The sequence below is a fragment of the Felis catus genome, chromosome A2 (genome assembly GCF_018350175.1).
Source record: "Felis catus isolate Fca126 chromosome A2, F.catus_Fca126_mat1.0, whole genome shotgun sequence".
Lineage (NCBI taxonomy): Eukaryota > Metazoa > Chordata > Mammalia > Carnivora > Felidae > Felis > Felis catus.
Genome location: NC_058369.1, coordinates 32,339,808 through 32,366,948, shown reverse-complemented (window position 1 = coordinate 32,366,948; position 27,141 = coordinate 32,339,808). Strand labels below are relative to the sequence as shown.

Here is a 27,141-nt window from a genome sequence, read left to right as displayed (position 1 = left end):
AATCGGCAGATCTAAAAGACATTCGGAGGTCAGATTTAAGGGATGAGATGAGTTTCCATGTATGATGTATCTGCTGGCTATCTACCCCTGCCCCTGGAAACATACCCAGTTGAGAACTAATCTTGACGGTGAGTTTGTTTTTAATAGACCTTGAGCAGGAAGTGAACCGGGGCGGAACACATGTTCTCGTTATTTGAGGGAGAACCATGGCCACACTCCACGTCTCAGCTGGGTCAGCTGATGCCAGAATACTCTTCACAAGTCACTTCAAGGCAGTGTGACAAAAGAAATTTATTGAGTGCTTACTATATGCCAAGCAAATGGGCAGGGCCACAAAAGGTAATAAAAAGTTTTCATTTCATTAGAATGTAAGTTCCGTGTCTTGCTCCTGAATGCCTTTACCATGCCTGGCACAGTTTAGATGTTCAATAAATGTTGAATAAATGAATCAGTGTACTCAGTAAATCAGTCTCATAAGGGGTGCCTAGCTGGTTCAGTCAGTTAGGCATCTGACTTCAGCTCAAGTCATGATCTCATGGCTCATGGGTTCGAGCCCCACATCGGGCTCTGTGCTGACAGGTCAGAGCCTGGAGCCTGCTTTCAGATTCTGTGTCTCCCTCTCTCTGCCCCTCCCCTTCTCACACTCTGTCTCTGTCTCTGTCTCTGTCTCTCTCTTTCTCAGAAATAAATAAACATTAGAAAAATTTAAACATCACACTCAATTAGCTAGACCGCCCTCTTCTAGTTTGCTCTAGGAAAGACAGGGAAGTAAGTTTTGACCCTACTACTCAGAAAAGATGTTCCAAAACAACATGTATTTTAAATATCTTGAAACTAACAAAGGGTCCATTCAAATTGACCTGGGGGCACAGAGGATTGTCCACCTTCCCTGTAATTTGGCAGAAAAGTTTCAATAACAGCCAACCAATGGTTGCCAGAGCCACAGAGATTTGCCTGAAATTTTGGGCAAATGCGTCTAAAGATTTGGTAAGAAAACACAACCAATTTTTTTCTTTATGTACCTTATCGGGTTTAATTTTATGGCAATAATATGTATTGCTTTTATAAATGGGAAAAAATAATTCATTTGGATAGAAGCAAAATACATACACACGTTAAAAAATAAAGGTAGCGTTTCTAAAACGAAAGCTTTCTTTGAGATTAGAAGGAAGTGAAACAAAATATTCAACAGCGGATGTCTCTGAGTGAAATTGCAAGTAATTTCATTCTTCTTTAAAGCTAAGCAAGAAAAATGAGGGAAAAGTTATATTAGAGCATGGAAGTACATGGAAACGAAGAATGAGATTGATATCCAAATTGTACGAGTTATTCCTAAAAAATTAGTGTAAGTAATATACTATTTAATTTGCTAGGATTCCCATTTTTCCAATTTTTTTTTTAACTCTTTGGCGGAGAAGTAAACAGGGATAGGAGGAAAGTCAGCTTCAAATATATCTAAATGCAGAAGCCTACATTTTCTGGGGATTTTTTTTTTATTCTGAAACAAAAGGTGAAGATTCCTATGATGGAACAGAGGTCACACGGGGAAAGAAACAGGACTAAATGAAATGGTCTTCTGAACATAGCTTTTTAAAAACCTTCCAACTAAATGGATATATGACAAACATATAATTATCTAATACACTAAAAAAGTTACATAACTCATTAGAGACAGTAGTAGACATTGGGAAATGTATGACAATTCATTTCAAAGTTGCCAATGTTTTCACCTGCATTTTCAAAAATATTACTATATAAGCATTATCGCTAGCAGCCCAGACCAATGGGAACCCCTTAAGCTACAACATAGAAAGAATGAAAAAAAAAAAGGGACCATCAAAAACAGGGTAGACTGGAAAGGCACTAAATTTTGCACAAAGCATTAATCTCGAAGTCTCAATTACTGGCCCCTGGAGACTAATTTTTCAGTTAGAAATTGACTTTAGTATCAGAGGCCTGAGCATGAATTCATAAAATGTGCTTTCACCCACCTTTTTTTTTGCTTGAGGGTTCCAGTTACAAAGAAATGCATCAAGAAAATAAAAATCTATAACAAGCGAGAGAATCCTAGACAGACCGATAAGGACGTGAAAGAAATCATTTGGCTTCTAAAACCGATGCAGGGGGTTTTAATGACCGGGGCAGACAATGGTTGAAAGGGGAAAACACTATCTGATGCATAAAGAACTCCAAGTTATTCAGAGTGGGCCCCAAACCTTCTGGGCATTGGTTTGGCTCCAAGATCACCACAGCGGATGATTAAATATCATTGTTGATACAGCAGAATAGTATACCGGAGTCTTGTTTTGGCTCCTCCCGGAGTTTTTCCTGCTCTATTAAAAAAGGTAGGCAGGCCTCTGTGTCCTCTTGTTTCAGAGGATTTGGATAGTAGAGCAGAAGACAGAATTCACCTCAAAGAAACTTGCAACTTGGCTTTTTTCCCGAAAGTCTCTTTATTAATGAGGCCACCGTTTTGGGGGGTCTCCATGATTCATAACTGAACCTAAGCCTAACTGACATCGAAATTACTTCCAACCTGAATGAGTGGTAGTTAGGAGTATAATTTAATTTGATGATAGAGAAATAATGTCATATTATCTTTGCACACCAGAGTTGAGGATCTGTGTCTCTCCCTCTCTCTTTCTCTCATATACATATATGTATGTGTGTGTGTGTGTATACATATGTGGATTTATGTATGTATATGTATGTATATCTATGTATGCATTCTAAAACTTCGTGTGCATAGCAATCACCCAAACTGTTCTTAAAATAAAGATTCCTGGGCCCTACCCCAGAATTTCTAATGCAGTAGGTCTGGGATGGGACTGAGAACTGCATTTCTAAAAAGTTCCTATGTGATGCTGATAATTCTGATTCTGATTCCACACTTCTGAGATTCAGTTTCTCCAACTATCTAAGGTAATGGGCAAGTTTTATTTTATTTTTTTTAAATGTTTAATCTGTCCTGGACTGATGCTTTTGTAAAATACAATAAAAATGAATTACTAGAAAAATGAAATATTAAAAAGGTTTACAAATACAAGTCCTGTTTTAAAAACTGTCGCTTAGATTCCACATCTGCATACACACAGAATTCCTCTGCGAATTGTTATAAAAGTTTCCGAATGCTGACCCACAATGTCTGTACTTACCTCATTGTGGACCGGTTACAGGAAACCCACGATACACTCCTGGCCTTACTGAGTAGCATTGGCCTGGGGGCCCTAAGGATGTTTCCTGTGTGAGAAATTCCTGCAGTAGAATGGAAGATCCCAAATCTAGGCCAGAACCTCCTACCCTTGCCTTTGATGGTTAACAGTCCTTTCTCTTCGCCATCCGATATAAAGCGGGAGATGATGATTTGTTTCGGGTCTGGTTCAATGGTATAGAGAGCTTCTTAGCATCGCTTACAGAAGAGCATTATAGAGGAGCTTCTATTGAAAAACTCTTAAATAAAGGTCTGGTCATCAGATCTCCCTTCCCTCTATGGGATCTGTCCCCCACTTTTAAAATACTATTTACTAATAATTGGCAACATATTTTGAACACTTACTATGTCCAGAAACAATGATAAATTGTTTATAATTAACGTATGTACTTTACATGCATTATGTCACTTAAATTCTCAGCAACCTTGCAAGGCAGGTGTAATCATTATCCCCATTTTAAGAGGAGGGAAAAAATGAGTCTTTGGAAAATCACACAACTCGTGTGAGGTCATACAGTGGGAAGTGGGCACTTAAACCAGGTCCTGGTTTTTAACCAGCATGCTTTGCTCTTCATCTCCTGTGAGACCTTTTCCTGCAGAAATGCGGGACAGAAGAGGCTGTGAGCATGAATGCAAAGCATCCTGGAGAATGTACCAGGAGACCCAGGCTTAAGCCCAGACTCTGCCCCTAACTAGCTGAGGGCTTAGGAGAAGTCATTTTCCCTGTGGGCATCATTGAATTGCCATCCATAATTTTCTTCAAGAATTAATGTTTCTCAGGAGGTCATAAGACATTCTGTGAGAAATGGGTTTGAGGTCAAATACATTTAGGGAAGACTGAATAGAACATCGTGCTCTTTGAGATTCACATTGCCAACACCTTAAAAGGTCTCAAGAGCCTCTGTGGTGAAATGATTTTATCTAACCTAAAATTCCCCCAAAAAGTCACTGATCAGAAAAAACCTGTTAGGTAACAGTGGATCTTCATGGGCTACAGTTCTGGAAACTCTACCGTAAGGTTTTTCCAGTTCCAAAATTCTGTGCATCTATGACTGGTATTCTAGTTCATATAGAATAGGGGGAAAATGCTAATAATAATAGCAATAACAACAATAATAATAGCTAAACCTTATAGTGCTATCATTATGTGTTGGATGGATTAGAAACCCAGACACTGTTCTAAATGCTTCACATTTATTAATTCATTTAATCCTTGTAACCGCCCTATTATAATAATTATAGACATTAGTATTCCCATTTTACAACCGAGGTCACTAAGACCCTGAAAATAACAATTAAATGTCTCTCAAACTGAATCATTTCTTAAAGACTTGGCTTTTCCCGCATGCCCTGAGGAGAGTATCAAGAACTGAAATAGGAATAAGTCCATTTATATTTTTTATGTTTTGCCTTGTGTGCATCATTTGCATATCAAAAGCACTCTAATGTGACTGTAATCTGCACTGTTTAATGTTTCTGACTTTCTTTTCCTCTCTCTCTGTTTAGCATGGCTCACAGTCATTACCCTCTTGATCAAGTTACAGACAAAAGCCGCCTTCAAATTAGGCCTATTAAGATTTGTTTTTAATGAGGAGATAATTCCTCCAACAACACAAGCCAGATTCGGCTGGGGTATGATTATGCAATCAGACCATCTCTCAGAAAGGAAAGGAAAAGCAGACTTTTGCCTCTTCTTCGAAGGTTTCCAGCCCGCCTTGAATAACTTGATGCCAATTGAAAGCCCAGGGAAAACCTAGTGTTTGAGGCTTCTGAGTGATGAAGCAGTCACGTGGCCTGTGCTCCTCTCTGACAGTGGGAGAGTTACTATTGCAAGGATCTGAACTTAGAAGGCACATTCTCGGGTTCATAGGACTGGGAATCACAGGAGGGAAGAGAAATGCTTTCTTTCCCCAAGTCTGAGCTGTGCTACTTTCATTGAATTCACTTGCCAGCCAGCCTTCCGTCTTTCTGGAACAAATCCCCGTCGATACTTGAGTACGACAATTTGATAATTAACTCCAACCTTTTGGGATTTTTCTGAGTGCTCGTATTTTCATTTTAATTATATTAAATAATGCAATAGTAATCTTCTGCATATTCACTTTCTAAAATGCTCTTCCAACAAAATCACTTCCAGATACATTCATATCCCTTTCATGCTCATCTTTGTCAGTCTTGGGTTAAGAAATCTTTATCTGTAACTTATTGAATGCCGCAACCGATCATTTCCTTATACGTAAGATCTACCTACTACCTCTGTTCATCTGAAAGTCTTTTACAATAATATGCAGCAAGGAGAATGAATTGGGGCCATCATCGACTACGCATGCCTTAATATTTCATCTCTCACTGTAGCACTACTTTAAAGGGATGTGAGCTTCCTGAAGGATTTGTAAGCACGGAGCAACTTTAAATTGTTGCCTTTGTTTGTCCAGAATTGAACTTAGCACCATTGTTAAGGACTAGCTCTTAACCACAGGCTGGGGATATAAAAGAATCCTTTAGAAAGGATAACAGTTACTAATACTACACGTGACTCTACATGTAGAACTGGACGTAGTCACATGATGTATTTGTTCTGTATTCACATGGCAGAAACCAACCCGTAACAGCTGGGGGGCTGAGTGAAGGAATCACAGGAAGTGAAATGGTCAAAATCAAGAGACCGAGGTCTAACTTGATCTTGAACACCATCCTACTGCATATGCAGGCACACACTCACAGGTGACTCACCATGGTCACTTGTGTGAAGCTAGTGTCCGTTTAATGTCATGTCCTTTCAGTTCCATAAATACTTGTTTCTTTTTCTGATTATTGTCCTTTTCACACCATACTCTGGATTTCTAGAATGCTCTTTACCCAAACGTTGATGTGGGTCATTTCTTCTATTCTCTTTCTTCTTAGCCCAAATAAATCATCACAAAAGCTTTCCCTGAGCACAGTTTCAAAAGCAAATCTACCCAATCCCTCTTACTTTGTCTCCTCTCCTTGTCTGTCTTCAAACGTGAATCTTATTTGATCTACTGTTTATTATTTTTAAACCTGTGCTCCTTATTACGTTAGATCTTTGACAGCAAAATGCCTATTTTGTCCACGGCTATATCTCCTCCCTAGAGAGAATATGACCAGATTGACATTGTACGTTTTGTTTGCTCAGAAGAATATATCTTCTTGCTCATATCTCATTGTTCGTTTTGGTTTTCATTTCCTAGTATAAATTTCCATCACTGGAGGCCAAAGTTGTGTTTTACGTGTATCCCAATTCCATCCTTTAATAAATCCCTTTATCCCCCATATATTTTGAGTGTGATTTTACCTGTTGCTTCTCAATGAATGTTGTAGGTAAAGATGTTGAAGAACTCTCTCCTTTGAGAGTTCACTTAATATTTCTCCCAGATGAACTTACTGCCTCACAAAAGGGCTCTTTGTCTTTCGAGTTTAACCGGCTCTTTGTCTAGGCTGGTATCCAGCACCACAGGAGTAAAATGTCAATGCTCTCTATTTAATCAATGTTTTATTCTTGGCTTGTATTTCAATGGGGGGGGGGGAGGAGGGGGAATGAAGCAGCAATTCAAATGTCGTTGAGGATTTTTTTTTTTAGTCTCTTTTTAATTCCCGGTCTATGTTATGTGAATCTCAATAATTTATAATTTATTTTCAGTCTGTAGAAATCCCTTAGAGAAATGTGCTTCTCATTTGCTCCAAGACACAACAGCTGTGCTGACACTACCAAAGTCAGGGCTACCCTTTGCTCAACCGAAGCGGTCGTGGTCATTTTACTCCGTTCAGCTTTTGTGGGGTTTTTTGTCATAATTGGTAGACTTCATTGTTTGCAGAGCAGTGGTGGTTCCCAAAGTGCATTTTGTGGAACACTATCTTCCCCGTGCCTCCCTGCCCCCAATTGGTTTTAATGAGCCAGGGCTTTGGGAACCCAAGTCTTAGCCCAGTAACAGCTCTGAGACCTGTTAGAAAACCAGTGGTTTCATTTGGTTTAACTTTTAGCAGCTTCTCAGTGTATTTATTTGGCTGTAACAGTGGCTCACGAACTGTGCTCCCCAGCCCCCCTGGGAACTTATCAGAAATGCAGATTCTTGGGCCCCACCCCACATCTACCAAACCCAAAACCCTAGGGCAAGGAGAGGCTCAGCAATGTGTGTTTTCTCAAGCCCTCCAAGTGAATTTGATGTTGACACAAGTTTGAGGAACCACGGGCCCATGGAAATTTTGTACTGGGACCACATGCCAACATCCCGAGGACACTGTGTTCAAATCACCTGGGATACTATTCAGTAGGTCCGGAGTGTGGTCCAAGATGCTGCATTTCTCACAAGCTTCCAGGTGCTACATTGATGCTGTAGGCGTGTGGAGTCAATTTTGAGTAACAGGATCACAAGACGCTTCCAACGAAACTAGAACAGGCATGGCTAGTATGCAGAGGGAAGAATATTTGGCTGTGTTCTTATGATTGAAATCATGGGCAAAGTGCCTCCCGCTGCCCACCTGACCAGCCCTCCTCCAGCCATCCACAGACCTTTGTTGGAAGTCAGGTGGCAAAGGCACCTGGCCACCTACCCTAGCCTGGGTTCAAAGACAGACACACGGCAAAGGAAGAAGTGGAGCTAGAGATTCTTGAGCTCAGGAATTTTTCTTGCACTTACAAGTCAAAACTTTAGAGCTATGTGGTCCTGGGTAGCTGGCATAACCACTATGAGACTCATTTCCTCCCCGGTCAGTTGGACATACTAATAGTACCATGTTAATAATTGTAATGAAAGTTAAGTATTACATTCTTCCAAATGCTTGCTCTGTGGCACATAGTAAGTACTTCATAAATGAGGAGGAGGATGACAACCATGATGATGACGGTCCCATCTAAGACTGACACATCCTGGGGCACCTGGGTGGCTCGGTCGGTTGTGTCCGACTCTTGATTTCGCCTCAGGTCATGGTCTCACAGTTCATGGGTTCGAGCTCCGCCTCCTTGGATTCTTTCTCTCCCTCTCTCTCTGACCCTCCCCTGTTTGCTCGTGCTCTCTCTCTCTCTCTGTCTCTCCCTCTCTCTCTCTCAAATAAATAAAAGTAAAGTTAAAAAAACCCTGAAACATCCTGAAGTCAGCCTCGTAATTCAATAAAGGATGTGGAAGAAAAGGTCAAGTCATCTTAGTTTCCCTCCATGACTGGGGAACGCAAACTATATATTTTCCCCCTTGATTCTCTCCTTCTTATAGCTCCAGCTGTCAAAATCGCCTACCTAGACATCCGCCAGATTTGTTTGTGAGTACTGGAATGGCTGCTTATTTTCTTCTTCCTAGTATGACTGGGACAAAAACAGTCTTGTATAAAACTTTAAAACCTTCCCTCGCCTCAGAACATTCCACGGAAGATTAAGTATTTGCTTGGGCTCCAGGCCTTTTGCAGCGCGGATCTAGGCAAGAGGTAAGGCAGCCACGTGGTAAGAGGTCGTGCGGATCTAGACCAGAAAGGTAGAGAACCCCATGGGGAAGGACTGGGTCGGTGGCTACTACAGTGGGGGCAGCAAAAAAGAGATGGGAAAGCCCGCAAGAGCTGGGGTTTGCGGTTGAGTTTGAGAGAGAAGAAGAGAAATTGTGAGAGAGCACCTGCTCCGATAAGAGGAACTGATATGTGGTCGAAGAGAGCTTTAACAAAGTCTCAGCCATGACCTACATCTGCTGTCCCTCCATCTCTTAGGGGGACTTCGGTGACAAGCCACCTTTTTTTAAATGATTTTGGGAGGTCAGGCTTGTGACGTTCTTGATGGCGACAACATGCAGAGATGGACCTTGAGGTAATCTGGTATCATTTAAATAATATGCTTCGATGTTTTATAAGGCGTTGCATCTATAGTCAAAAGAATACTACCTGTCTCCCTCTCCTATTCTCTTTCTCTTTCTTTTAGGAAATGAACTAGACCCTTACATTTTAAACATCCATCCTTGCCTAAATTAGTGATTCTCAAGTGGGGGTAGTCTCACCCACCCCCAAGGGGCATTTGGCAAGGTCTGGAGACAATTTTGGTTATTACCACTGGGGGGGTGTTCCTCGCATCTATGAGGCAGGGGCCAGGAATGCTGCTAAATACCTTGCAATCATAGGTGAGCCCCCCCCCCCCCATAACAAGGAATTGTCTGCTCCAAACTGTTAATAGTGCCGAGGTTAATAAACTCTGGTCTAAATTATTAGAGATTTTCCTTCCTCAATTCCAACTGCCAGAAGGTGATTTGTATAATTCCTCTGATTATAATTTATACCCTTCTAATAATTATAATTCTAACAGAAAAAAATTCTAAGTATCAGAAACCTTGACAATTCTTACGGACTTTCGTTCTATCTTCTTATTTATCACAGTAAATACCCTTAGCAAACTAGCAATTTTCTCTGGAGACTCCTGCTATAAAAATAAACTTAATTAACCACTAAATAAAATCTCCAATTCTCCAACATCAATTACTTTTGAAATTCTCTTGCCAGTAACACAATGCACGGTACATTTTATCTGATCAGCGTGGCTAGTGTTTGCCATGCCAACTTACATCTTGGAGAAGCTATTGCCAAGCATCTGAAGAGGAAATAAAGTCAAATGTAAGAGCCTCATCTGGTTTTCCTGAGCTCGGGCTGAGGTCTAGCCTGGGAACCGGTGAGCACGGGCAGTTGACAACACCTCTCTTAAGCTTGACTTCTCTTAAGCCAAATCAGTAGAAACGCAATTCAATTCGCTGTCATGTCTCTTCCGGTTCACTCCAAGCTCTGATTGAGAGCCTTCTCGTCCGTGAGAAATAGTGCCTTCCAGTTGACCTTTGAAGGACCATTCAGTAAAGTTCAGCTCAGCCTGAAGCTCGAGGAAGGGTTTGTGCTATTTTGAAAAAAAATAAGGGAAGAAAGGAGGAGCATATGGCAAGTTGCTACTGTTAAAGTACATCTAGCTAAATGGAAATTTAGCATTTTCCCCTACCAAGAAAAATGTGGATCCAAATAGAATTTGAAAACTAGTAAAAAAAAAAACTAGTAAAAAGTAGATTCCCACAGAAAACAGTGAATCAAAACTAATAACTGTTGATCTTCTTTTCTTCTTCTTTTTTTTTTTTTTTTCCACTCAGGCCAACACCATATTAAACCATGGCCAATACCACTTCACTGCCCTTAATGTCCCCCTTCCAAAAACAAGTAAAATAACACATTTTAAAAACAACATAAAAACAATTTGCATTGAGTTCATTGTAACAGAATGTAAACCAAAACACATCTTTGAAGTTCGTGCACAGATGGCAGGTCCCAGCCCTCCCATGGTAGATGCTAAGCACAAAAGGGAGTCCTCTCCCACAGGAAGTTGAGACCACAAATATCCAACACTACAGAAATGGCCGAGCACTGCCCCTGTCCAACATGAGATGCATTAAACCTATTCATCTCCTTTTTTTTTTTTTAAGTTTTTTAAATGTTATTTATTTATTTCTTTATTTAGGGAGCAAGAGAGTGCACACGAGCCGGCAAGGGGCAGAGAGAGAGGGAGACACAGAATCCGAAGCAGGCTCCAGGCTCCGAGCTGTCAGCACAGAGCCCAGTGTGGGACTCCAACTCAAGGACTGCAAGATCATGACCTGAGCTGAACGAACCAAGCCACTCAGGTGTCCCAAACGTGTGCATCTTGTGAAGCAGTCCATCTCTGGTCTTCTGGGGGAAGTTTTTCTTTCAACTTGAACTTGTCAGTAGATTCTTACACAACAGCAACAGGTCATGCTCTCTTGAACACCACGTTTTAGTGGGAGAGATGGATTTGGGCTGCTTTGTTTAATGTCTACCACCTGGTTCCCATGGTGACTCAGTAAGCATTTGTAAGAAAGCTTCCTGAAGTCTGGAGTCATGTTGAGCAAACCTTTTTGACCCCAACACATAGTTAGCAATAAATTTTATACCGTGACCCCGTATAAATATGTGCTGCATTCATACATGCACACACACACAGAGTTCCCTCAAGTACGGAATTTTCTCTGATCTTTCTTGTGTTTGGGCCTTTATACCAGTTCCTTCTGCCCAGATCACTGTTCCTACTGACTCTCTCACTGCCTTGTCTATCTGGATGAGGTCTACTCATCACCTATGTTCCTTCTCTATCCGTGAAGGCCACAATCTATGTCTAAGTGCCATGGTTCAACACTATAGAAAGCCCAGGGAAAAACTGTCCACTTATTTGTGATAAGACTGAACAAGGAAGCAAAATCATCAGGTTTTTTTTAATATCACTTTGATTAGAAAAAAATAGGAACATCATTGATTATTACTTCAATGAGTCCTGTTTGCTTTTTTTTTAAAATGTCTTTCAAATCATGGGAATATTAATTTTTAAAGGTCTTGGTTTAAAATTTTTTTTTGAGGAGTGCCAATGTGGCTTAGTTGGTTAAGCATCTGACTCTTGATTTCGGCTCGGATCATGATCTTGTGGTTCACAGGATCGAGATCCACGTCTGGCTCTGTGCTGATGGCATGAAGCCTGCTTGGGATTCTCTCTCTTCCTCTCTCTCTGCCCCTCCCCCTCCTACATGCACACTTCTTCTCTCTCTCTCTCAAAATAAATAAACATTTAAAAAATTTTTGAGAGTCTTATTGACTTAGCTTGATCTCTTAAACGTTACAAATCTGGAGACTGAGCTCCAGAGAGGATAAGTGACCTTCCAAAGCCCATCTCGTTTATAAGTACAACTAGGATGAATGATCACAGCCTAAAACACAGAATTCTCCTCCAAAAGCACGAAGAATTTGTCTCATCAATGTTATGAAGGTAACAGATGACCCGGAATCTCAGTTGAGTAGAAAAATTGAGTCAACAGTTGAGTATAACAATTCTACAAACATAAACAAAGATCACTTGTACTCAAAGCTATGCAAGATTTATCAGAAAGTACAAAGATGAATTCTATGCAGTCCTTGATTTTAATACTTTAGATTTAATCGTACCCACATTCATCCTCTTGTTTAACCCACAACATAATTCTAATGGCGCAAGTGCTACATTTTCCCATTTTGAAATGAGAAAGTCCTTTTTCTGGCAACCTGCAAAACATCATTCAGAGCCCGAAGCCTCCATGGCTGCCACATATTGCACAGATACTTTGAGAATTCAGAGAAAGGAACGATTGACTCTGGTTGGGAAATATGTGTAAGGCTTCTTAGAGAATCTGGGATTTAAAGCATGTGATGGAGAGGCACCTGGGTGGCTCAGTCAATTAAGCATCCGACTTTGGCTCAGGTCATGATCTCACTGTTAGTGAGTTCAAGCCCCACATAGAGCTCTGTGCTGACAGCTCAGAGCCTGGAGCCTACTTCTGATTCTGTGTCTCCTCCTCTCTCTGCCTCTCTCTCTCTCTCTCTCTCTCTCTCTCTCTCTCTCTCTCTCTCAAAAATAAACAAACATCAAAAAACTAAAAAAAAAAAAAATACAGCATGTGATGCATTTCAACAAAAGGACTGTCTAAGGTGGCAGGTACCAAAGGATCAAAGAAGAAAAATGGAAAGAAAATTCTAGACCTACTACTTGGAAGATGTGGCTGCAGTCAGGCAACAAAGGACCTTGAATGCCGTTCCAGGAAGCCAGCAATTCCCAAGGGGTGTTCCACAGAGCACAGTCTCTGTTGGATGTCAACAGGGTCTAAACGGTGTTCTTTCGCCAAACAGGTTTGAAAAGCACTGGATTAAAAGGTTTGACAGGTCTTTTACTGCAGGACTGCTCAGATCCTTGAATAGGGAACAAAATTCATAGCGTTTCTGAGATTTATTTGATCACAGAATATCCATTTATGTTTTTTCCTTTCTCAAAACGCAGTTGACAGACTAATGTTGCGTACGCCATACTTAGAGAAATAGTGCCGTTTGTGGCGGGAAACATTAATAGAGCTGAATCTTGGGAAAACTGACCTGACAACAGTGGGAAAGGCTTCCAAAGAGGGAGGTGAGGTACAGACGAGGAGACCAGATAGAAGGCCAGGGTAGGCATGCTGGTGAGGAGTCATGATTACCTTAAGATGAGTCCTCAAGTGAGAATAACAATTTACAAATCATTGTGCCCTGTAAGAAAAGAAAGAAAAGAAAGAAAGAAAGAAAGAAAGAAAGAAAGAAAGAAAGAAAGAAAGAAAGAAAGAAAGAAAGAAAGAAAGAAAAAAGAAAAGAAAAGAAAAGAAAAGAAAAGAAAAGAAAAGAAAAGAAAAGAAAAGAAAAGAAAAAGAAAAAAATTGGAAGCAACTGAGGAATTTTGGACACAGGTTGGGTTTTAGATGGTTTTAAGGAATTATTTTTATATGTTAATTTTACATGTTATAATAGCATTGTGGTTATTGCTTTTAGAACATCTTCATACGTTAGATACATACTGAAATATTTACGGCTAAAATGATTGACTTGAAAAGAAGACAGCTTTAAAAAAGGCTTAGATGAAACAAAAATGGCAAGATGTTGATAAGGCTGATGAGTTATATTCTTGACTTTTGTGTATGTTTGCATATTTCCATAATAAAAAGCTGAAAAGAAAATCAAAGAGAGATTGGGAAGGAATATTCTTCACTATTTTAGGTTGGGTTCCCTAGGAAATTAGCTCCGACCTACAGATCTGCATGTAATTCTCTTAAGTTTAAACCCTGTAGGAGGAAGCAAGAGGTAGAACTGGGCCCAAGGAGATGTTGAACCATGATGTGGTCACAGCAAGACCTCAGTAGCTTCCTGCTAGAATGGCCTCGCGGTCACGTGACGTCAGGGGGGTCAGGCCTTTATGCACCTCTCTCTGCCCTCCCATCCAACACACATATTGACCAGTCACTGGATTGTGAGCTGCCTCTAGGGAACAGGCATGACTTAAGACAAGACACTATCGGGACACCCAGGTGGCTCAGTCTCTGTTAAGCATCTGACTTTGGCTCATGTCATGATCTCGCGGTTCGTGAGTTCAAGCCCCGCATCGGGCTCTGTGCTGACAGCTCGGATCCTGGAACCTGCATCAGTTTCTGTGTCTCCCTCTCTCTCTGCCCGTCCCCTGCTCACACTCTGTTTCTGTCTCTCAAAAATAAATAAACACTTTTTTTTTAAAGACACTATTTGGCTGACACTTCCCAGAGAGAGCCTCCAGTGTCCAGACTCTGAGCTTACGGCAATTGAGGTAACAAGAACCTCGGTCCTGAATGGGGAATCTGGACAGCATACCATGGCACCCAGCATACGTTCCATTTTCTTCATCTTTAAACATTTACAACACTGACATTTTTCTTCCATGTCACACGCAGTTGATGATTATGTGTGTGTGTTGTTTTGTTGGCTATTACAGAAGAGTAGCCTATTTGCATAAAAGGGGCACGTGTTGACAAGAAATAGATCTATTGCTTTAAATTCATCTTGCAAGTGGTTTTCATTGAAATAGCAGGAAACTAATGCCCTTTTAAAACTTTATTAAAATCATCTGGATATACTCAACCTAATAAAAGCAGAGTACACGGCTGGTGGACTTCCTGCAGCTTTGGGTCTAGAGCAAAAAGAGGCTTATGTGATATCCTACATTTGAAATTGTGGAGAAAGATATGTTCGTGGCCTAAGTAAATATGTGTTTCATGAAGCAGAGTCACAAATAGCGTCCCTGCTCCATTTCTGTCGGCGTGACTTTTTGCATGCCTTTGGCATTCTGTCCCACTTGGCGTCTTCATTCTCTGTGTGTCGACGTATGTCGGTGCTGTTTTATTGGGGCTGCCGCCTCTTCCGTTCATTCGAAGACCTTTCCCGTCTCCGTTCAAGCGAGGTCAATTCCGAAGTGAACCTGTACAAAGGGCTGTATCACCCCAAGCTAGAGAAGCATTTCCGTTTTCTCTTCCAAAGAGGCAAGCTGTGCCTTCATCATAATTGGATTCTGCTTAATCTAGCCATTTTAATGATTAATTATAAATAGGAGCTCTAGGAGGGATGGGACAGCCATATTTAATGAGGTCACTCAGGTGTCCGAGCACCTTTCTGGGGCATTGTGATCTTTTCCTGACTTTTCGCTCAAAGGGGTCAAATAATTTGCACCTTATCGTTGGGTTACTTTAGAATAATTGCCCCCACTGTTAATGAAGGATGTAAATACAGGTAAATTCACGCAAACACATGCCTCTACCAAAATCCAGCATGCAACCTCAATTACACTTGATTCCAGGGCTCTGAAATGCAAAGGAAAACACTGAACTGAACACAGTGGGGTAAAACTCCTGTACAACAGGGAGCTAGGAGGAAGTCTTGAACAGCATTACTCCAGCCAACATACACAAGCTTAACATTACTTTTTGAACCTATGGCCATGTGCATTAAAGATGAATATCTTGCCTATGAAAAATTAATGTCCCAGGGCTCATAGTACCGTTGTTTCTTTGTGAAATGGAGTATGCAGAATGTCTTTTAAAAATGCAGCCTTTTGGTGAATAGATTGCTTCTGCTCTTTTGGCTTCCACTAGTAGTTGGATAGGACCCTAAAGGAGTGTTAAGCAAATGAGCAAATAGTTATAAAAGCGCTCACCAGATTCACAGGAGCATGGGAATGGATGGAGGCAGTGTGTGAGACCAATTTTCATCATCACGTGAAGCAAACAAAATGTCTCTCGTCCTATTTTTGTTTCTTGATCTTTTGAAAAGGTATATGCTGATTTCTCTTTTCTCGGCCAACAGATTGACTTTTAAACAAAGAAGACTCTTTTTGAAGGCCGAAAGAAGAAGAACTCCACTAAGGAGGGCAGAGCTGGCCTGGGGACCCTGTGAGTTATCAGGTAAATGTTATGTCTGGAGCACAGACTGAGATAACCAAGCCTCGTGGGGCCTTGGATCAATTTAATTCTGATGAATGACCAGTTTGGTAAATATTATTTACATTACTACACAAGTCGGGTCTGTTCCATTCATGTTTGCACAACCCACACGGTCTGCTGTGGCATAGCCTCTCCAGTAATCCCCACGGACTGGCTTTCCCCACTGTTAACTCACAATTAGAAGGATAATTAGTAATGAGGGCGCTTTGCTTTTGAACTAAAAATGAAAACATGAGTGAATAAGTCAATAATCTAGAATTTCAGCAATTCTTGAACCGCAGACCTCAAAACTATATTCTCTGAGATCTACAAAGGTGGTAGGATGACTTTTAAAATTTTTCTTCTACTTCTGTTTAAGGAATAATGTTGCTAAACAAACAGTTCAGGATTTCAAAAGGCAAGAATGTCAACCATAGTTCTATGCCTTTCATACACGTTTTTCTTTATCAGCATTTCCTATCGCTCTTTATTTACATGTATTCATTTATCCATTGACTCACTCATTCATTCTCTAAGTCTTCTTAAGCACTAACATGTGTCAGCCAGTGGTTTAGGCCAGAGATCAGCAAACATCTTCCATGATGGGCCACGTAGTAAAAGACTGAGATTTCCAGGGCCACCCAGGCTCTGTTACAACTGCCCAGGTCAGCCATTGTAGGGCAAAGACAGTCATAGACAATATGTGAACAAAGATGGCTGGTGGTGTTTCAATAAAGCTTTATTTACAAAACAGGCAGCGTGTCAGATTTGGCCAGCTGGCCATGGTGTGCCAAACCCTGCCATAAGGCCATGGAATTATCGAGACAAACAAAATAGACAAAATCCCATTGAACATACATTGCAATTGGGGGAGGCAGGTAATAAATACCAAGCAAATAATTTCAGAGAGTAACTAGTACAACAAAGGAAATGTATTTCTTATATTAGAATGATAGTATACCTCCAGTATGGTGCCCTCCTTTACTGAATTGAATATTATTTTGTGAATGTTTTCTACATAGCCACACAATCTTCATAGTTACTAGCCTCACAATATATTGCCTAGTTGCTATACCATATTTTTTAATGTTTTATTTATTTATTTTTGAGAGAGAGAGAACGGGCCACAGGGGTGGAGGGTGGTGTGCAGAGAGAGGGAGAGAGAGAATCCCAAGCAGGCTCCACACCATGCCTGATGCAGGGCTCAATCCCACAAACCATGACATCATGACCTGAGCTGAAATCCAGAGTCAAATGCTTACCAACTGAGCCACCCAGGCGCCCCAGTTGCCATTCCATATTTCACTGAATCCTTCCTCTATGTGTATATTTAGCTAAACCTAATTTATGAGCATACAAATGGAGGGAGCAAATAAATCAAGGTGTTCATCTTACAGTCAACTTTTTTCTAATTCTTTGTTTCTGCTTTGGACATATAAGTCCAATAACCCTAGATCAGGAAAAAAGCAGACACGAGGAAGTTGAATGTAAAAAGTGTTTGCCCTGTGCTAAAAAATTTGTCAGTGTCAGATATCCTGCGGTTTCAGGATGGTCCTGCAAATCAGGATCCAGAAGGCTCGATTGTTTTGAAGAAAGGGAGCAAACAAATGGGAACCTCACACTTCTGTTCAGAGCCTGTATTTTGCCCCCACACATTAGCCCCTCACAAGTAGTGTATTGGAAACAAAATCTCTCAGAGAAAGATGCTCACGTTCAAATGCATCATGCATTGATTGAGTGCTGACTGGATGCAAAGCACAGCACATGGCCCTTTTTATGGGAATATTTAATGAATGTGACAAAGCCCCTTCTCTCCAGGTGGACACAGGGACCTGCAGGGATAGGATAGCTTCAAACCCGTATCAAGTGATAAAATATATGGAAGGTAAACCCTATTCCCTTCTGCTTAGTATCCAGAGTAGAGAAAGAAAATGCATGGGACCACGACCTCTCTTTCAGAAGTATTTGCTCCTAACGTGCTCTTCTCCTTGGGAAGAAGAGTAACCTCTTTGATAGGAGGGACTGGAGAACATGGGGGTGCCATGCTTTCTGTATTCTGTATTCTTTTTGTCGATACGGATAGCGACAAACATATATTACTGGAGTTTCTATGTGCCAGAGAGCAACATTTTCATCTATTCAACCCCCATGACAGTCCTGTGAGGTGCTACCATTACCATCCGCTTCTTAGAGATGACAAGACTGTCACAGAAACGTTGAGAGCTGGGTATTTCTTGGCTAATGAATGGCACGGCCAGGTTCGCTCACGTGTCCAACGCCACGATCAGAGCTCTCAACTTCTCTGCTCTGTGACTCACCTGAGGGGTCGGCCCTGTTCTGCCATGATGTCAGCCAACCTGGGACGGGACAGTGTCCGGGCCGCTCCCTCTTTGATGGAGGCAAAAAAGCAATTTCCATGTTTCCTGGGCTTAGCTATACCAATTGCTAGATTTGGTAGAGGTGGACAGAAAATCCAGTCCATGTTCTTCCAATTAGCAATATCAGTTACAAAACTAATCCCTTCGTCTCTCTTGGTTTAATTCCTGTATCTATTTTCTCGAATTTTGGTTCTCAATTTAGAGGGAAAAGGGTGTGATTCTTCCCGTAAACCTCTAACATATGTACGGCTAACAGTAGTAAGCAAGAGCAGCTAACAATAATTATGGTAGAGCAGTCATTGTGCTAAATGGTTTAGCTATGTATTGTCGCTTTGAATTTTCACTGCAATCCCAAACGAATTGGTACTACATATTATGGAAAAGGAAAGAGGGCTTAAATTTTAGTCTGTCAAATATCCCCAAACAAGTCAGTACTATATGTTACAGAAGAGGAAAGAGGGATTCACTTTTAGGCTGTCACATAGGCTTCTGGTAAATAAAAGGGGAATGACTATTTTATCAGCTACATGGCATATTAATAGGCAAACCCCACACTTGATTGCGGTGGTCTTTGATGTTAACATCAAATAATTCTGCCTCGAGAGAGACAGTATGAGCAGGAGAGGTGCAGGGGTGGGGCGGAGACGCAGAATGCAAAGCGGGCTCCAGGCTCAGAGCTGTCAGCACAGAGCCCGACGCGGGGCCCGAACCCAGGAACTGCAAGATCATGACCTGAGCTGAAGTCGGACACTTAACCAACTGAGCCACCCAGGTGCCCTCTTCCGATATTTCTTAGGACGAAGACCGAAATCCTCAACACTGCCTTCAAAGCTCTGGAAGGTCTGACCCCTGTCTGCTTCTCCAGCCCCATCTCCTCCCACTCCCACGTCTGCACCCCGTCTACGCTGGTCCGGTTCAGTTCTGGGGCTATCTCATACTACTTCTTGATCTTCCCTATCCCAGTTTTCACATCCACGCACATTCTTGTCTTTTAGGCCCCCCCCCTTCAAAGTTACTTCCTCAGAATTTCTTACCTGCCAGCCTAGATCTCCGTGTGAGAGGTCCATATCCTATCCTGTTCCTATACTTCAGAGGACTTATCTCAACTTGCATTTGTTTGCTTTTTGTGGGGTTTTTTTCCGACTTCATTTAAATAAAGCTCCATGAGGGCAAGATCCGAATCTGTCTTGCTCGCCACTCTGCTCTCAGTGCCCAGCACAGTGCCTGGCACATGCTCACCCAGTTCATATTGTTGAATCGGGGGCCCAGGATGCAGTTGTACAGGCTGTGTACTGCCCAGCTCCAGGGGCACCATCCACACAGACGATATCAGTGATGCTGCCTGAATGGAATGAAAGAAGGAATAAATAATGAGTGAACGAAACCACTGATACTGAATTGCGTTATTGCGGTGGGGCACCTGGGTGGCTCGGTCGGTTAAGTGTCCGACTTCAGGGGCGCCTGGGTGGCGCAGTCGGTTAAGTGTCCGACTTCAGCCAGGTCACGATCTCGCGGTCCGTGAGTTCGAGCCCCGCGTCAGGCTCTGGGCTGATGGCTCAGAGCCTGGAGCCTGTTTCCGATTCTGTGTCTCCCTCTCTCTCTGCCCCTCCCCCGTTCATGCTCTGTCTCTCTCTGTCCCAAAAATAAATAAACGTTAAAAAAAAAAAATTAAAAAAAAAAAGTGTCCGACTTCAGCTCAGGTCATGATCTCACAGTCTGTGGGTTCGAGCCCCGCATCGGGCTCTGTGCTGACAGCTCAGAGCCTGGAGCCTGTTTCGGATTCTGTGTCTCCCTCTCTGTGCCACTCCCCCACTCATGTTCTGTCTCTCTCTGTCTCTCAAAAATAGAGAAATTGTAAAAAAAAAAATGTTTGTTAAAAAAAGAATCGTGTTGTTGCGGAACATGATATTTGACGTCCAGTATTTCCTAAAAACCGTAAAACCCCAGGTAGTTACATACGCCTTGCACGTATGTCACACGGAAGCAGTTATTTGGGCATTTTACGTGTTCTGAATGAGATCTTTTTTGCTCTCCTCTGAATTCCACAAACACTTTTTCATACTCTTGAACTTGGTCCACAACCCTCCAGGTGCCAGTAAAAAGTCCCACTCTGGCTTCTTAATTGTACAGGGATCTCGTTTGTAACTTGCAGGTGAAAAAGCGCTAAAGCTGTATTCCATTTGTGAGTCAAAGTGTGTTTTGAATATAGGATTCTCATTCAATGGGACCCTTGGGTAATATCTGTAATGTATTATAATATGCTGGTAAAATATATACAACCCTCGGGGGAAGAAAAAAGTGACACCCCAAAGAAGATGATAGATCACAGTATTGAAAGCTGGGGTAGCTGGCACAGGGGACTTTAGATAACTAAGTGTCTATCAGAGATAATAAATCTTGGCCATGATACCAGTCTCCAAGTCTTGCCACACATCTCTACTCTGTTTATTACCCCAGGCTTCCCTGCAGCAGAAACGGAGCCATGGTTATTACTAATGCCATTTATTAATAAACTTATAAAGGGTAGTGGCTTCAAAAAGTAAAATGGGAATTCTTTTGCATGAATTTGGGTTGGGTGAAGCGTGGTTTTTTGTTTTTTGTTTTTTTTTTTAACTATTTATTTTTGAGACAGGGAGAGACAGAGCATGAACGGGGGAGGGTCAGAGAGAGAGGGAGACACAGAATCCGAAACAGGCTCCAGGCTCTGAGCTGTCAGCGCAGAGCCCGACGCGGGGCTTGAACTCACGGACAGTGAGATCGTGACCTGAGCCGAAGTCGGACGCTTAACCGACCAAGCCACCCAGGCGCCCCAAAGCGTGGATTTTTAAGACCAAGAATTGCTACATCATCCCCAATACTTGTCACCACTTCAAAATCCTTGAATCTCAAGTTTCTGCGTTCTCCAAAGAGACTATCAGGTCCCCGAGGACAAGACCTAGGCCTTGAATTTGTTTTTGTGTCTAACTTACATGCACTGACAGTGCCTTACACAGAGAGAGTTGGCAGGTCTTGAAACTGAAGTAATGACTCAGTGAAATCACTAAACCAATGGCTTAATTAAACCTGAGCTAAAATCCACACTACCCCTAAAACACTGGTTTTTCAAACTAAGAACAGAATATTGACTTGGGCAAGTTTCTCATCTCGAGTTAACCCTGGAGACAGTAGGTGCCCTGACGCGCCACCCGTAAACTTCCTTCGGGGTTGAAGGACTTATCCTCCCTGCTAGAAAGCACCCTTGGTTGTCTGCCCACCTTGGGAAAAGACCGCTGAGGGACGCTACCTTGCCCTCTGCCAGTACCTGGTCAACACCACTGGAAAGGCCAGGCCTCCTCTCTCCAACTCAGGACGATGTCGCAGGGTCTCCCCAGCTCCAGAGCTCCCACTGGGGTCTGCTGAGCTTTTGCTGAGAATGCAGAACAGCCCAACCTCTCTCTCTCTCTCTCTCTCTCTCTCTCTCCCCCATCCTGCTTTTGTCCCACCCCGTCCCCAGGTGTTGATCCCAAGAGCACTTCCTAATCAACCTCCCAAATGCTAATATTTGACCCTGACTTAGCTTCCCGCAGAGCACAACCTATAACCCATGCCTCTCTGTTTCCACAGAATGAAACACAAAGGAATCCATTCAAGGACTTCCTTTCCCCCATTTGAACCATTTAGTAACAAATGATGTTATTATTTGAGAAAGCTACTGGATCTTGGGAGCAGCTGCGACAGAGAGTTGGATTCACACTATTCACTTAAGGCAACACAAAGACTCTGGTAGCCAGGAGAAACAGGCCACCTCTTCCTGCATTCCCTGGGAATGCTGCTCCCCAAACAACACGACGAGCTCAGGGGAAACAAGCACACACTTAATTATGAGCCGTGTCAGGAGTCCTTTGCATTTTTAATTGACCTCCAGAAAACTTGTTTCCTTTCATGCCTGGTTATCTTTCGTTTATGTTTAATTTCTCAAAGTACGCGCTCACGTGATAACCCTTTAAGAAATCGTCTAAGGCATTGGGTGCCCAGCTGGCTCACTTGGTGGGGCGTGTGACTCTTGATCTCCGCGTGTGAGTTCGAACCCCACAGTAGTTGTGGAGATTACTTAAAAAAAAAAATCAAATAAAAAATAAATTTTAAAAAGCGCTCTACGAGATTAAAGAGCCATCGTTTTTCCTTGGAAGCGTTATGACAAAATATACTTAGTGATAACACTAGAGTATAATTATGCTTCATAATCTATCATAACTATCCATGAGGCTCTCGTACAAGAGTCGGCAAAATACGGGCTGGGGAGAAATCTAGCCTGCAGTGAGCAAAATCCAGCCACGTTCGTTTACAGATTGTTTATGGTGGCTCTCATGCTACCATGGCAGAATCAAATAGTTGTGACAGAGATGACATGGCCCACAAAGTCTGACATATTTACTATGTGGCCCTTCACAGAAAGAGTTTGCTGACCTCTGGTTTTAGTATGGTAACATCTGGTGATCCCAATCAAGGATAAAATGAAATAGGAAAAGTTTGTTGAGGGAGAGTAGCATTCAATGCGTATGCCTACAAACACATACACGCACATGCACACACACGCACGGAAAAGAAAAACTCTCTCTGGTCCTTGAGATTAGAGGTGAATATCTTATATTCTTCCTTTTGTGTTTTTTATATTTTTCACAAGAAACCACGTATTGCTTTTTTTTTTTAATAAGAAAAACAGTAAGTGCTATTTACCATTTGTGTTTCTTATTCACGACCATGGAGAATTTTGTCATGAGTTGGCTGTCTATAAAAAATACATTTATCAGGGGGCACCTGGGTGTCTCAGTTGGTTAAGCATCCAACTTTGGCTCAGGTCATGATCTCACAGCTCGTGAGTTCGAGCCTCGCGTTGGGCTCTGTGCTGACAGAGCCTGGAGCCTGCTTCTGATTCTGTGTCTCCCTCGCTCTCTGCCCCTCCCCCACTCATGCTCTGTTTCTCTCTCTCTCTCTCTCTCAAAAATAATAAACATTAAAAAAATACATTTGTCAGAAGTGAAGTTAGAGAGCAGCTCTGAATGTGTGCAAACTGAAGGGATTGTTTCATAATACTACCCATGTCTGAAGAAAATATGTAAACAATGCAATGTGGAGAAGCTCGGCCAGCTACTGGATTAAGCATCCAGTTGGCCACCAGAAGTTCAAGAATTAAAACAAAAAGCAGCAACAACAACCTTGGATTGTTTTTGTGACAGCTGGCTCCATTTGGTAAGCGTACACACGTTACCGTAAGAAATATGGCTTATTCAGCCTCCCATTTGTAATGCTTTTTAAATTCTCCCATTGATGTAGAAACACGGCCTCCGTTTTCCAAAACTGGGCCATTTCTGGGCTGTAAAAATAGCATAGTGGCCCTTATAATAACATAACTGGTTTTTGAACACTTTCCTTAATGCTTTGTACAATGCTTTGTATTGTGCTTTGTACAGTGCTTTGTACTGGCATTTTTTTTTTTTTAACCAAAGGGGAAAAAAACTCTCTCAGCCTATTTTTCAGCTGAGGAAACTGAGCCTCTGGCAAGTTTGATAGATGGCCAGAGGGTCACCAGCTGACACATGGCTTAACCAGAAATTAAGCCACCTTTCTTTGACTCCCGAATCTGAGAACTCACTCTCCAAGCTATGCTATCTCCTGACCGTTTGAATGTTGCAAAACGTGACCTATCCCCAGCACCTGTCATAGTGGGCGCGCATAGTGAGCACTCAGGAAATATCTGTAGGATGACCAGAAAGACTGTCCTCTTTTTTAAAAATTGTTATTTAATTTTTATTTTTTATTTTGAGAGGGAGTGAGCACATGTACGTGAGAGAGGGCAGGGGAGGGGGCGGAAGGAGAGAGAGAGCGAGAATCCAGGACTAACTGTATTAATCCAGGCACCCCAGGACTATCCTCGTTAGTCTGTTAAGTAAGAACCAGTTCAAGGAAGGGTGAGTTGTGACTTTCACAAGTATCGGGAGGCCGTGATTTTCACACATCAGATTATCTGGGAACAGTATTTTCAGTTGATATAAAGCACTAGCACGCTATTTCTATGTAATACCAAAAGATTTCGGATTTTAAAGAACAGTTTCAGGACAATTTTCGTGTAAACGTGTTATAAGACCACATTGATTTCATATTCAAATAAATATTAAACTTTGTATAGCAGTCATATTTGCTTAAACTGATATTACATATTAACATCACATGGAAGCATACCAGAATGTGACTTAGATGTCCATTTTCTTCTCCTCTCTTAAACATTTTGAAAATGCTGTCTTTGCCCACTAGAAACTTGGGACTTTTTTAACTTTTTAAACTCAAGCAAGTAGTCCTGTATTTCTGACTTTGCAACCATGGATCTGGGTAGAGGCTGGAAAACATATCTATTCATAATTGTTTTTTCCTATTATTGACTCAAAACAGAATGGGTTTTGACATTTTGTAAATTTTTTTTTAACGTTTATTTATTTTTGAGACAGAGAGAGACACAGCATGAACGGGGGAGGGGCAGAGAGAGAGGGAGACACAGAATCGGAAGCAGGCTCCAGGCTCTGAGCCATCAGCCCAGAGCCCGACACGGGGCTCGAACCCACGGACCGCGAGATGGTGACCTGAGCCGAAGTCAGACGCTCAACCGACTGAGCCACCCAGGCGCCCCTGGTTTTGACATTTTGAAATTAGTGTTACTTAGCCACACCAAATGAAGAGTCAATTATTGCCAGATCTTTCTATTTTATAGATTGAATTATGCATTTCTGTATCCTTCCATTGAATCATGCATTTTGCATTAATATAAAGACAAAGTAAAACTTGGGTTTGGAACTGAAATTTAAAAGTTGACAGTTCCCCTCAAGTTGTGGCAATTTGTGTTTTCATTTAAAATTCATTAATAGAGGGATGCTTGGCTGGCTCAGTCGCTAGAACATGTGACTCTTGATCTCTGGGTTGTGAGTTCAAGCCCCACACTGGGTGTAGAACTTACTTTAAAAAAAAAAAGTACTTGGGGCACCTGGGAGGCTCAGTTGGTTGAGCGTCTGACTCTTGATTTAGGCCTAGGTCATGATCCCTGGGTCATGGGATTGAGCCCCGTGTTGGGCTCTGTGCTGAGTGTAGAACCTGCTTAAGATTCTCTCTCTCTCTCTCTCTCTCTCTCTCTCTCTCTCTCTCTCTCTCTTCCTCTCTCTCTCTCACTCTCTTCCTCTGCCTTTCTCCCTGACTTGCACATACTCTCTTTCTAAATCAAATTAGAATAGGGGCGCCTGGATGGTTTAGTTGGTTAAGCGTCCAACTTCAGCTCAGATCATGATCTCAGGGTTCATGGGTTCAAGCCCTGTGTCGGGCTCTGTGCTGACAGCTCAGAGCCTGGAGCCTGCTTCAGATTCTGTGTCTCCCTCTCTCTCTCTGCCCCTCCCCTGCTGGTGCTCTGTCTCTCTCTCTCTCTCTCTCTCTCTCTCTCTCAAAAATAAAAATAAACATAAAAACATTTTTTCATAAACAAAATGGAATAAAACAAAAAATAAAATTTTAAAAAGTACTTGATTCTTACAATAATTATGTAGTAAATGAAAATACATTAAAAAAAAAATACATCAGGGGAGACCGGGTGGCTCAGTCCACTGAGCGTCTGACTCTTGGTTTTGGCTCAGGTCATGTTCTCAAGGTTTTGTGAGTCCGAGCCCCATGTCCAGCTCTGTGCTGACAGCATGGAGCCTCCTTGGGATTCTGCCTCCCTTTCTCTCTGCCCCTCCCCCTCTTGCACTGTCTCCATCTCAAAAACAAACTTAAAACAAATACGTTAACAGAGAAATGAAAATAAATTGTACTTTCAAACCCTCACCAGTGCCAGCCTTGACAGAAGGCCAGCAGAGTGGGTATTTTATCATTATCTCCATTGGCAGAAGAGAAATCTGAGGCTCGGAGAGATTGGGAAACATGGCCCACGGTCCCAGCCATAAAAGAGCAGAGTGGGAATGTGAATTCAAATGTTTTGGACTCTAGGGTAGAGTTCTCAACCTCAGCACTTTTGACATTTTGGACTGGATAGTCCTTTGTTGTGGGGACTGTCTTGGGCATCGTAGGATTGAGCACTATCCTTAGTGCTTATTAGGTGCCACTGCCACTCCCCTCCACACCCCACCCTCCCACCCCTGCCAACTGCCAGGTTGTGCCAAGTTGTAACAACCAACAATGTGTCCGGATTTTGCCATATTTGCCCTGGGGGTGGGATGCAAAAATCGCCTCTGGTTTGCAACTACTGCTCTAAAGCTCCTGTCTTAAGCGCTATGCTTTTCTGCCTGCCTTTCAATTTAGGTCAAGGTCACCCTTTGCGGAATGGGCCCCCAGGAAACTTGTTCCAGTGTATGCACATCTGGGCCTTGGCCAATGTGTAGTTTCTCCCTCATTCTACCTAGGAAGGAAATGCCTGCCACCCACAATCTGGGGTGGTTTGGGATGTGTACCCAAAGCTAAAATTAATAAAAAAAATAATGAATTGCCCTGCTCTCATTACCAGAAATCTGAGCCAGAACTGGATCCATGTGCGCTGGGATGAGATTGGTAGAAGGGGAGGGGAGCGGGAAGGCTTATTCAAGCTCAGAGTACTCGCTATTTCACTTAGAATTAATTTGAGGAAGAAATAGAATAAGAACAGCAAAGTCATCAAAGATGATGGCTTTTCCTTTATGGCCCTTGGCATCAGAACAAAGAGCCTATTTTTGTGGTCTTTTTGGATATCCAGAATAAAGGG

The 27,141-nt window shown here is 42.1% G+C and overlaps 1 protein-coding gene and 1 long non-coding RNA gene across 29 annotated transcripts in view; one reads left to right on the top strand and one right to left on the bottom strand.

The window, feature by feature from the left end:
* The window catches only part of LOC102899165, a 337,155-nt gene that overhangs the window by 150,964 nt on the left and 159,050 nt on the right, over positions 1-27,141 (bottom strand). For 15 of the 19 annotated variants that reach the window (XM_019824033.3, XM_045051829.1, XM_019823988.3 and 12 more), the window contains one exon: positions 19,632-19,734. In XM_019824033.3, the coding sequence (XP_019679592.2) occupies positions 19,632-19,734 (103 nt within the window). Of the gene's footprint in view, positions 1-14,638; positions 15,018-19,631; positions 19,735-27,141 lie in introns of those variants that run through there. The other 4 variants (XM_019824027.3, XR_006593852.1, XR_006593847.1 and 1 more) reach the window with 1 other exon arrangement.
* The window catches only part of LOC111559434, a 464,969-nt gene that overhangs the window by 287,197 nt on the left and 150,631 nt on the right, over positions 1-27,141 (top strand). For all 10 annotated transcript variants that reach the window (XR_006593861.1, XR_006593869.1, XR_006593870.1 and 7 more), the window contains one exon: positions 15,899-15,996. This is a non-coding gene — a long non-coding RNA (uncharacterized LOC111559434). The remainder of the gene's footprint in view (positions 1-15,898; positions 15,997-27,141) is intronic.